Here is a 12,502-nt window from a genome sequence, read left to right on the forward strand (position 1 = left end):
AGGCGATGATTCTTTTTATTGAATCTAGGAATTAAGGGTCTGATCACAAAATTAAACAACGACTGCAAACTATGAAGATATTATAATTTCTTCGCTTTTTGACGTTAAAAGTTCACCATACATTGTAAAATTCGGTTGTTAAGTTAATTCCGTAGATAGATTCGCCTAAGTGAAGGTATGTGTTTATTCAATCATAATAAGATCAAATTGTAGTTTCGGCCAGAAATTGAATAAAAATCCAAACGTATGCGTACGTCGTCCAGGTTCAGAATTTGTGGTGCCTCTGTTGCAAGTAGACCTCTTTGGGGCCCTCGCAGATATGACCGTATGTTGTTTGTGGCTCTAGATGTCGATCGCTTCCTCTTAATTCCTTGATTGTTTTCACATAGTGGCTACGTTCCAGTACGGCTAGATGGCAATGAATTTACTGGTGCAACTGGTTTCACAATGCGGAGTTCATGGGATTGTATATCCTCCGTCGCTGTACAGGTGATGTGTTTTTTTTAACTCTTTGGTCTCTTCTAGACGGTTCTTGCTGTTCGACGTAAGTATTCGATGGAGAATCTCCCGGCGTCACTAGTTCAATACAGGTTGAGGATTGCGTAAAAGGTAATCTTCGATGTCTGTTCCTCTGTACCGCTGCTCAGTAGGTATACCTTCTGTCAATATAAATTATATTTGTAGTTATGTGTACAGGTATGTGATAATCTAAAATCTGTATCAACAATACGATATCAACTCCCGCATGAACTCGAGTGATTCTAAAAATCATAGATACCATGTTTTTCCTCATGGTTATCAGGCACAGTCACTTTAGGAGGTACGTACATAGATGTAAAGGTTACAATTTCAACTCACAAATTGTTTCTGGAATTCCTGTTTCAATAAATTTGCCAATAGTTAATGGATATAGTCAGGAGCCGCAAGTCTTTTCTTCTGTTATAGAAGTTTATTATCGTTAAACTTGCAGCAAGTGAAGACTCACTACAGGTTTCTGTATTCCCTTTGATAGGCTCTCAATGGAACTGTTGATAATTCACCGGTTGACATCCACTTCGTGAATTCTTTGTCAGTGTTAAAATAACGTCTGAGCTAAACGTCGTTGAATTGAAACCATTATAGCAGGTTATTAGCAATATAATGATCAAGAGTTCTTATCGAAATTTAACACAATTAATTATGTATGTAATGATTCAATACCTCTTTCTCCTGTATGTGACTTCCTTGTATATGATTAGCTCCAACGATAGTTCTAGTTTTGTTAGCTCAGGGTCCTTGATTTCTTTGTTACCAGTCGCATTGCGTTGGATTCTTGTATTTTGAGCTTCTTGCAAAGTCCAGCCTTTCAAATCCTTCCAAATCTGACAAAAGTGAATTTTATAAACAAAAAAATGTCACGCTGATTATAATAGGTATCTAGGTAAAGCTTGGTTGCACACGCAGGTCAAAATTATTCTATGAACTTATGAAATTATTCTATTCTAATGAAAAATGTTTACATTGCTCACCACCTGACCCTGTGCTGTGCATTTTTCGAGTCCTTGTAAATTATCAAGCACCTGGCATAGTTCAATCCATTCTTTTTGTCTCTTCCCTTCCATTCAATACATGAAATCGCCCTTCCACTAGACCTTTTTGGGCTTCGCAGAAGTCGATCATGGCTCCAAGTTGCATTTCTGTTACTCGAACTCTTCCTTTTGACATAATAATTGACGTGAATGTGATATTATAAACTAATCGCTTTTAAATTCCCTAGTATATCATTGGTCATAAAATATGGCGTTGTCGAATTTCCCGCACAAAATCTATCGAATGTTGTAGCGATGACAATGATATTCGATAATCAACGATAGCGATAGTTGTCGATACAAACTGTAACGACAGGTGCGAAAAAGCCACCATGGAATTCATCACCGTGATCCGACTAATCCGTGCGGATTTCAGTTAATTTCTGGAGATGTGGAAGCCTCGAGTGCGTCGAACGAGTTACAAGACGTAGAGGTATGGTGTGTGCGTTGTTTCCTCGCAACTACAATCTCCCGATCTCGACACCCTCCATTAAAATGCTTTGTGAGATTGCTGATCACCTCCAACGGTCGCCCTTTGCGTGGCGTTAGCCGGAGCGTTGTTGTGATCGTTTGTCGGAGGCGAAATTCTTACCCGAAATTCCGGTAACGAAGTAAAAAGCTCAATATTATAGCCCGCTTCTCGATCGATTACACCCTTCGCGTCGTCGCTGGAAATTTTATGGACGTTTCTTCGATCTCGAGCGTTTATGTCGAGATCGCACGCAGGATACTCCCATTACGCCGTTTGTTTACAAATATGGTTCCCCATAGAAATTTACTTTTCGTCCCTGACACTGTGAAATTTCCCCAGGTACCCGATTTTTCCGACTAGAGTTGCGTCGTGGACCCGATTGTACGCGTTTTTTTTTTTTTACTTTATTGCAGGTATAGGCTGTGCAAAGTGTTTGAATATATTGACAAAAATTTTTCATCATTCAGCAGATTCTATCCACTGAAAATGACTCAGCCAACACAGGACACGGACATCACCAGTTCCATTTCACCTCTGTTTGATGCTCAACGCAATGATATTTGCGGTACGTTATGCACACTATTCGATTCTCGAAACTTCACATGTTGGATATTTATCTGTCTTCTGTTTTTGAACTCGTCGATTATTGAGCACGTTATTTTACAGAGTTCCCTCCAGAATTTGGTACTTTAACGTCATTCTCTGTAGATCTGTGAACGATCCCACGCGTTGTGCGTCATGAGTTTTACAACATTGTTTTGAAAAAACTTATAGGAGACAACGTGAAGTTGGTGCAAGGACGACTTACCTCATTCATCATGGAAGAGGTATATTTGGAAAAATCAAAATCTGAGTCCAACGCAACGGCTAGACATCAAGGTTCCGAACTGGTTAAATCTTTGGGCGAGACCTTCCCTTGGCTGATTAAATTCTCCAAAGTAATACAGTCTACAGTCGGAAGTAAAAATGCTAAGCTGCTCGACAGACTGCTGCTGGTATATATCGAGTAAGTGTCCAGATACAATGTCGCTCTAAATTCTGTCAGATGCCTGATTATTCTCTACGCCAATCGTAATCTGAATTCTAGGAATATATCGAGAGATGTCAATACCTGTTACACTAAGCCTTGCAGAGCAGCCAAATTAAAGTCTCACGTGAGCGAAACTCTCATCTTTTTTCACCTTTATTGGAAAAATATCAAAGAGGTGAGTCGCGTGGTAAGGAGAAATTCGATCGTAGGGAAGTGGAAAAGAGGTAACACATTTAAATTATTTTCCAGAGAGTCGACGACCACAACCAATATTTGGACAGAATGTCCGAGATCTTAGGAATGTACGTAGACATGGAGCTCAAGGCCTCTCGCAGAGGCAAGGATTCGACTATGAAAATTGCTGCTAAACTGCTCTCTGCCATGTTCATATATCTGGGTCAGTCACTTGCATATGTTATATGCATGCTTCGGCAGCACCTGATGTACCGACCAAAGACTTCTGTTACAACGCGTTGAATTTATGTTACAGATAATTCGGAAGAACATATATTCAGAGTCTTGTTCAGAGTGAAACTCTTGACAAAAAACTACAGGGCGATCTGCGATCCTATATTCGAGTGAGCACAACGATCCCATTCCTCCAGCTAACGATCTCGATGGAATTTTGCATCCAAATGTGTATCTGTTACAGGAAACTGTTCGCTGGCTTCTCTGCGAATACAAAATGTATCACCGATGTGACTTATGTTCGTTATTTGCTGGCGTTAAAGTTATGGAAAAAGATGAAAGATGATGTGCAAGAAAAAAAGAAAATCAACGAGCTCGCAGTCGCTATTCTCGGTCAACATGTTCCCTCCATGCCTTCTGAGCTCTTGAAAATCATTGCGCAGCCACCCGAGTGTCAGAAAAATGGAGCCTTGTGGCTGCTTCGGCCAAATTCATTTGATTTGCGACAAGCTTGCGATAGTTTCATCAAATATGAGGTCAATGAACACATCATTTTACCCATGGAACCCATCGAGAGATTAAAAATTATTGACAGTACCGCCGTGCCCTCTACTCAAGTAAGATAAAGATCAAAATTATATTTGTAGATTCGTACACCAAACTGTGATTATATCGACGATTCGTATTTGCAGAGCTTTGAGTTTGTCGATGGGTCACAAAGGAAAGATGCTAGTCGCTGGAAAAGTGTGGACACAGAACCAGAGACAAAAGTGGCGAATCGGGTAGATGTGTCAGTGAGTGGCGAACAACCGGTCAAAAAAATAGTGAAATTGAAAAAATTCAAACCATTATTCCCAAAGCTGAGACCTGGAGAGGTAGTTTTCATTGATTTGACGACGGAAAATGAGGAGAACAAGCATGGAGGTGGTAAGAAGGATAAGAGGAAAAATAAGAAGAAGCTACGCTGGTTAAAAGAGGTTCGAAAGAGATCAAAGCTCAAGAAAGAACGTACAAGCTCCGGCAAAGTGTGGATAGAAAAAGCCGATGCGCATAGCACTAGGAGTAACGAGGAGAGAACGAAGAGGACTGAGATGAACTGGCCAATTTCGGAAGACACGGTCACCGAAAGTACCAATCGAATCAAAAGTACAGTGCAAAGAACTGCCCACCGATTCGCCAAGCGAGTGACAACCTTGAACGTCGACAGTTGCAGGGCGGACCAGGCTCAGAATAAGTGCGATAAGACCTGCAAAGGATGTGACTCCTGTAGTTCGACAGATGAATTGAATTATAAGACCAAAAGACAAGAGGATATTGAGAGTCCAGAAAACTTTGTCACTTCCCAATCATCGCCGGTCAAGAACAACGCGATGGTTTTGTGTAGTGGTGCGTTTGTGAAAAGTAAAATCTTTCCGCAATCGGAAATTTTTGGCGAAGCCACGTCTTGCGAAAAGTTTGTTAGTAGCGTAAACCAAGACTCCGAATACTCGAGAGGTTATAATTCTAAAGATTCTTCTAACGTGGACCGAGTGGAACCCATCCCAACCAGAAAACTAATAAAACAGGAACCGCAGGATATTATAAAAGATAGTACAACTGATAAAGACTGTGATAAAATAATACTTACCGATTCATCTAGCTTTAAAATAACCAGGGAGGTCGCCGGACACTCGATGAAACGAAATTCACCTTCATCTGTCATTAAGCTGGGGGCAGAAGATACGGTTCTGTCGACAAGTTCAAATCAAAGTAAACTTTTTATTCCTACCGCTCGTGGAAAGCTGTCGAACATTGAGGAGCCGTTCAACGAAACCTGTGTTGTGTCGACTACAGCTTCTTTTGTCGAGTCTGGCACCGAAGAACAAATAAACGTAATCTCAGGTTCGTCGAATATCCACATGGGAACTCCAGATTCCAGAGATGACATAAATCGTAGAGATTCAGATCTACATTTCAACAATATTAATCGTGACGCCAATCACGGTAAAAAAGAGGCGGCGAGAATCTCAAAAAAACTATTCTTGACCTCTAAAACGTGCAATTCGGTGGAGACGAACAAAAATTGCCATAAGGACCCAGTCGGCAACACCCTCAACAGTAAATTGCAACAGAGTCTAATTCACGCTTTGTCTTTGGATGAAATTATTCAAATTGGCAGAGACGATCTGGACTCTGAATCGGAGAACGAAGAAAGAGAAGGATCTCAAAGTACAGCGATGGGTCAATCGACAATGCCCGATCCGCAAAAACAATCAGCTTTTGGCTATAAAGATAGTGATTTCTTTCAAATTCCCGAAATGCAATTGTGCGACGATTTGACCAGCGGTAACGAAGTCGGCAATCTTATTACGGCGAGCAACAAAAACGAGGTTGACGAATTCGAGAATATCGATATATTGGACAGCATTTTAAACGGAGACATGAGCATGCAGGATATCCTCGAAGAGCAACAACACCTGTCGATGACCCCAGTGACCAATGACCCATCCAACAACATGCTGGGTTTCTTCACCGAGTTCTTCAAGCAGCCCGAATCGGCGCCACCAGCCAAAAAAAATTGCGCCCCAGATGAAACCTCCCATTCGGACAAGCTGTCAAAATCTTTACCCGAGGGCAGTCTGGGCACTACTGGAATACTCAATTCACTCCTCGATTCAGATTTGGCGAGTATAGATTCTCCCCCGAGTGATTTCATGTACTCGAATGTTCAGACCATCGATCCAAGATTAATCAGAAAGTCCCCCACCGCAGAACGCGCCGCTTTTCTCAGTGACTTCAGCACGGTGTCCGATCTATTTTCCGAGAAAGATGCGTCACCTCTGGGAAATCTTGGGACAGCCGAATCTCTGACCAGGAGTTCTAAAGATCAGTTATTTCTGGATCAAAGGGACAACCTTGACGGTACAAATCTGGAAGAGTTCGGGTTAAACACCAGTAAAGAAACCGACTTTGAAATACCAGTGTTGGAAGAAGACCTGATACAGCTTCCTCAGCATCCGTTGATCGACGAGACAATGATAACGCATATCTCACCACCGTCTTGCGAACCACCTTTGGCTACTCGCTCCGAAATTATGAATCTGAATGAAGCGAAGCCGGAGTTATCTTCCTCTAGTATTTTGCAGGATTACAACCACCTTCAGTTTGCAGAAGATAGTTATCGCTGTCAAAAAATGATCAATTCCAAGGGATTCACGCCTCTGCGACCGAAGGACAGAGCACAGCATCCTTCAAAGGAAACAGATTCGGCTAGAGATCTATGCCCAAGTTCATTGACGGACTTCACACCGCCCCAAAGCGTCGATCCTCCGCAATCCCCTCATACTTTTGCCCCATCTCCGGGGTCGGCTTATGGTCAAACGGTCTCCCATTCTCCCACACATTCCATTGGAACCTCTCGCCACCAAATGTTCGCAAATATGTTGACGCCTCCGCCAAGTGTGTCGCAGTCTAATCGTCGAAATAATTTGTCACCGCCTCCAACTCCGCAACATAACCAAAATCTGTTCTCCGAAGGTCTCGACCAACAGTTGGAAGTGGTTTATTGTGCTAGAAGAAATGTACAAGGAGGATCCAGTCATCATCTGCTGAGTCAATCTCAGGATAAAATGGGCTCATATTTCCGTGCCATTTCGAGTGCTCAAAATACAGACTCAGAGGCTGCACCATCTTTGCGAAAGCAAGATCATTGCAAAATGATGAGACGAAAGCCACCAACTAAAGCGATGTCTGTGGGCCGTTCTAAGAGAAATTTGGAATTGAGTACAGAGTCGATGAAATTGGAGGAGCAAGCGATCACTACAAATCATGAGCAGTCCATATGTCTGGCGCAAGTTCAAGTTGCTTTGACAAGACTAACCAGCAAGGAAATTAACACAAAGACTCACAGCGAACAAAGCAGACAAGAGGCAAACATTCCATTTAATAATGCACCACCGGCAACGACGATAAAAGCAGCTCAGTGTCAATTAAAAACGCAGATCAATGTACCTGATTCTGTAAGCCACCCTTGTCTGCAGCGTATAGACTTTCGAAAATTCAGTATAACCACGCAGCAGAAAAAGCCAGTATTTGTAAATCTGAAGGGAAAAACTAAACCGGCGTTGATGTTTGAGAGGACTGCGCAAAATGATAAGTTGTTGAAAAGTTTCAACGAGGATGTAAATAGTCGTAATATTATGTATACATTGACGTCTAACGTCGACCCTGCTACCTCGAAAGAAGAGCCATATTCCAAGCTTCCAAGAGTTAATTTTACAATGCAAAATCAAACTGGCATCGTCGACAAGTCACAGTCGACAATTACCAGATGTGCTACCGATTCAGAAACTTGTAAAGAGACGCAGAACATTACCAGACCGAGATGTTCCATGCGGCGCGTCAAGGCTCAGGCCAACAAGTCTATCGTCGAACAGAGTTCTCGAAAGGCATTCATAATTCCCAACACCGAAGAACCTTCTTTGAAGAAACGTAAGATGACTCCGAAGTTGCTGCCGTTGCTGGAAAAGGAAGGCATTATCTACACCGTTCAACAAACTCCACTAGACAAACATTCGAACGTTTTGAGAAGAGGTAATTCGCAAGTACATCAAACGTACACCTCGATAAAAAATCAAATCACATTAACTTCCATTTTATACGTAGATCGCTTCACGTGCTGTTATTTCATTTTTTTTTGTACATTCGTAGTTGAATTACAGTTGACAGTTAGTAAGTTTAAATTTCGCGACGATCGTCGTATATGGAGGATAAGTTGATTCGTATGAAATTGATAAAATCGTCGAAATTTTTGGACGATCACCTTTCGATTCCACCGTTGATCAAAATTCGCGAATAAAGATTCACGCGAGGGACAATCATCACGGAAGATTAAAAATCTACAGATACGAAGATCCGGCAGCCGACCCTCACTGAAGATACTTGTGCGTTTGCTGTAATGCTTTCAGCTTATTATGTGATCAAGTTCACAGCAATGATAACTCGATAGCCAATACACTATTCTTATATCAAACATGAGGTCGTGTTCAAATGACAAAAAGCAGAGAAAAAGTAAATGCATGGTGCTTTTCTGCTTTTGTAAAGTCGGTAAAAAATTAAACTTTCTTAAAGATCATAAATCAGTCACGGAAGATGAAGGATCAAAAAGGTAAGATCAAACGTTGAGAAAATCTTAGGACATTATTTGTCGTGTGACGTGCAAGAAGTGCAGAATAATTTCAGGTATTGAAGCGATGTTTGTAAAAAGACTAACCTTGAACTGTATTTCGGTGTCCACAGATTTTGCCCGGAAAGATAGAGCGAAAAAAAAAGTTGGTGAGTACACTGGAGATAAAAATTATTTTGCCGACGTAGATTCAACGTAGCATCTGATTTTCAATGGTACAACGCATTTTTCGATCTTTCAGTCTGATGGGTTCTTTGCCTGCACGATGCGAGGCGGCACATAATCAAACCAGTGAACATGTAAGACTACACCGTTGAGCTACCTTGTACGACAGTCATCGATAAACCATAATTCAGTGACGACGGCAAGTATGTACAACTGTAAGATTTGTTATTAAACAACGCGAGTCACTGCGGTAGTCACATTTTCTCAGTAAGCAATTTTTATCATTCCAAATATTATCTTTATTATTGTTAAATTATTTCAACGATGTCGTTGCCTCTGTTCTTTATCTTCTTACGCCTGCGGTAAGAAGAATGTCTTAATTTTTGAGAAAGAAATACCAGAACGGTGCACTTGACCATCGCGATAAAGTGAATACGATCAATTTATTATTTCACAACGGTAAACAAAAATATGTGATATACACTTAGACATCATTGTCGTAACTACTAGTAGATCAGCTGTTTCACTTGTAATGTTATTTTCGTTTTTATTTTCTTAGTTTTTCTTCTTTACCTCTCTGCGCCAATTTGGTACAAAATTATAGAAATAATTTATCGATGGTTCAGGGTATGAACGTCACTGAATGTACATACATTTAGTTATAGTTGTAAATAGGCAACGAAACCGTGCGAAGAACGTGTAACGTGTGATTATACCGATGATCTCTCACAAAAAGTTTAGAATTCCTCTTCGTAGTATAGCACTGAGTTTGTACATAAGAGCACCTAGTTTATTTTATTTCATTTTTTTATAGTAACGATATAATTCGTGCGTAATTTAAAAATATAATGCAAGAAGATGACAAGAACTTAAATAGGAGAAATATTTTTTTCGTCTTGGAGAAATAATTTTAACTGAAAATCATTTTCAAAACTGATATTATAAATACAAAGTAATACTAAATAATGTTTAAATCTTTCCGTCTGCGTTATTGTATAGATGATTATAGTTTATCTGCATGAATACCGATCGATATGCGTATTATAAAGAGTGAGCTCAATTAAAAAATGGTAAAAAAATAACTCATTTCCGTTCGGATCATCTCTTCAAACGTAGACAAGGAAAAAATATGTGAATTTTAAGGACTGATATATTTTGTACCTGTTGGTTTCTCTTTAACTCTTTGCCATTTTTATTTTTCTTGAAACTTTTCACATGAAAAAGTCATACTTGAATTACCTGAGTTCAGAAGGACGTAGCTTAAGTACATCGAATCATCATTTTTGGGCATTCATAATCGTAATCGATTCTGCCTCTGGTACACGAGGTTTGCAATCGTAAACACATGTTCTCCAAAGTCACCCACTCGACTAATCAATCCTAATAAGCAATAATCTTTAGCCATGAAATTTCATTCATTTGGGGGTGATCAGCAGCCCGTTGCGCCAGATTATAACGAATACCGAAAGAACTAACCAAACATGTCCAGTAGATGTGTCCTTAACAAGGGTAGAATAGAATTTTGACGGTCTTACCTGTCAAATTGGTTCAAAGTGATTTTTAAAAAATTCCCAATCGCATCGATCTTCTGTGGATTTCAATCTTTCTATCACCATTGACCCGATCATTGGCTGAAAAATTTGCAACTCTCAGAAAATATTGACAGCAACGACACCCTTCAGTTGGATTTTTTTAGAACCAGTCACAAACAATTTAAAAGCTAAGCCTCAAAGTTAAAATTGGTCCAGTCGTGACACAGTAACCTTAACTTTAACCTTCTACCTAACACCTCAAACCTCTGGTTTAAAATTATGGTACAAAGGTTAAAAATTTTCACACGACTAATTATTTTGTACAAAAAAGTCTCTCATTTCTTAAGACCCGTCCCATTAAATTTTTTAAATATTCAGCTCTCCAAATGATTTTTTCTTTTTCTCACAGCGGTTTTTTGCAACTTATGCAGAGCCAATTTGAACCATTTACCGTCGAAATTCGATTTTATGTTTTCTAAGTCTAATGTCTGGTGTCTGGTAACTGTTATCGAACCAGAAATTTTGTACATCTACATATTAATGTGGTTCGACAGAAACTTCTTTCATCAGTTTTTAACGTGAAACCAATCCTTTTTTGCCAGGAAATTCTGGGTTTGCCGGTGTCGATATTTGTATTTCCCGTCTGAACAAATCTTGAAGAATATTTTTCAGTGCGTCAACTTTGGTGTTTTTCCCAAAAAGTAGAGAAAGATTCATCTACTCGATTGCGTCAAGTCTCCCAAGTTTATGTTACAGCATAAAATGCAAAAAAGTCGATACCGGTGGAAGTGAACGAAAGATTGTTTTTACATTAAAAATTATTTTGGAAAAGTGTGAAAATTATAGATGGGAGTAAAAAAGGATCATTTTTCTCTCTGGACTATCCTAAGGCATACGTATATTAGAATCCTCTAGTAAATTAAGAAGAAAATTAAGTACAAGTAACGCGTAAGGCTATTGTAATACACCGCTAGCAAAATTCTACTCAATGAAAAAAAAAAATGTACATTGTTATAAAAAATCACACCGATGAGCCGCAGTAACACTGTTTCCAACGTTACATCGGCGCACAGTGTTTTCACTAGGGATTAGCGTATTTTATATAATATTAGTCAAGAACAATAGCTATCTTGTAGTATAAACGTTGCAATCCGTTTGCTTGATCTTGTAACCGATTCCATTCGACTCGTTGAGTTTTTACCATTCCCATGAATTCTCCGGAGCAATGTATCCAGCGACGACGTATCATTGACGTAGGGTTATCCTAATTTCTCTTGAATAATTTCTCTCTTCACTGACTAGCTACATCGTCGATGTAACTTACAACTGCACACAATAGTGTCTAAGGGATAATTTTAAACTTTATACGATAAACAGTACAAATAATGTGAAGAATACTCGCCGCGTGCGTTTACTGGGGTATGAAAAAAATCGATCCGAAATGGAATTTAAATCGAACGCTCGAGTCGACTTCGAGTCTGCGTTCTTCTTTTTTTTTATCGAGGTAAATGTGCGCGGTCTTCAGATACTTCCGGCATTTTTTTCCCCCACTCATGTTCATCGTGTTCTCACCCCCCTACCTGCCATATTTTATTTAAGTTTTTATATTATTTACAAACTATGAGTAGAAACGAATAGGCTCGTTACACACGACATTGGAGCCACACGATGCCACCTGATATTCGTCGGTATCAGGATTACCGAGAGGTTAATACTTTTAAAAGCAAACGAGGAGGTTTTGGACTGTTCAGAATAATGGTTACCACACTATACCCGATGTAACACGCGTCGCGCCCATTATCGCTGCATTTTTATTTTAGGTACAAAGTATTATTAAGCCATAGTATTACCTACGATCTATGTTAGTTTTTCCAAACTGTACAACACTGAGACTGAAAGAAAAATAAATATGCCATTTTCCATAATAATAATAACAATAATAAAGCGGGCGATTATTTAACAAAAAATATTATCTTCATAATTCGCTTCCGTCTTCCTCGAAAAACTTTCACGCAGGTACGAATCCTGGGGCACAAAATTTTTCCCAAAAAAATAACTCTCTCCTTATCCTCCTTGGAACGAGGACCTTTTACCAGGATGAAAAATTGTCCTCGTGCCAGCATTTCACTTTATCAATTATGTCGTCCGTCTCCCAGGGCGCGA

General features: G+C 39.7%; 2 protein-coding genes across 8 annotated transcripts; one reads left to right on the forward strand and one right to left on the reverse strand.

The window, feature by feature from the left end:
* Positions 1–2: 2 nt before the first annotated feature.
* Positions 3–8,886, reverse strand: LOC125502086. 3 transcript variants are annotated; one of them, XR_007279925.1, is made up of 6 exons: positions 8,730–8,886; positions 7,833–7,977; positions 1,509–1,694; positions 1,201–1,361; positions 859–1,092; positions 3–659 (listed from the first exon to the last, which is right to left on the reverse strand). XR_007279925.1 is itself a non-coding variant. In XM_048659761.1 (4 exons), exons 1-3 carry the CDS (start codon positions 1,599–1,601, stop codon positions 1,017–1,019), a joined length of 330 nt encoding a protein of 109 aa, XP_048515718.1. In that variant the 5' UTR covers positions 1,602–1,650; the 3' UTR covers positions 3–659; positions 859–1,016. The 3 variants fall into 3 exon arrangements, 1 of the variants encoding a protein (XP_048515718.1); XR_007279924.1 differs by lacking the exon at positions 8,730–8,886 and adding an exon at positions 8,280–8,421; XM_048659761.1 differs by lacking the exons at positions 7,833–7,977; positions 8,730–8,886 and having other exon boundaries at positions 1,509–1,650.
* On the forward strand, positions 1,688–12,279 carry LOC105686596. 5 transcript variants are annotated; one of them, XR_001103057.3, is made up of 10 exons: positions 1,688–2,001; positions 2,508–2,605; positions 2,815–3,046; positions 3,128–3,245; positions 3,320–3,467; positions 3,561–3,648; positions 3,723–4,095; positions 4,171–8,624; positions 8,756–8,791; positions 8,884–12,279. XR_001103057.3 is itself a non-coding variant. In XM_012401556.3 (10 exons), the coding sequence occupies exons 2-10, from the start codon at positions 2,527–2,529 to the stop codon at positions 8,886–8,888; spliced, it is 4,959 nt and encodes a 1,652-aa protein (XP_012256979.2). In that variant the 5' UTR covers positions 1,688–2,001; positions 2,508–2,526; the 3' UTR covers positions 8,889–12,279. The 5 variants fall into 5 exon arrangements, 1 of the variants encoding a protein (XP_012256979.2); XM_012401556.3 differs by having other exon boundaries at positions 4,171–8,050; XR_007279920.1 differs by having other exon boundaries at positions 4,171–8,791.
* The last annotated feature ends 223 nt before the right edge of the window (positions 12,280–12,502 follow it).

The sequence above is a fragment of the Athalia rosae genome, chromosome 8, assembly GCF_917208135.1.
Source record: "Athalia rosae chromosome 8, iyAthRosa1.1, whole genome shotgun sequence".
NCBI lineage: Eukaryota > Metazoa > Arthropoda > Insecta > Hymenoptera > Athaliidae > Athalia > Athalia rosae.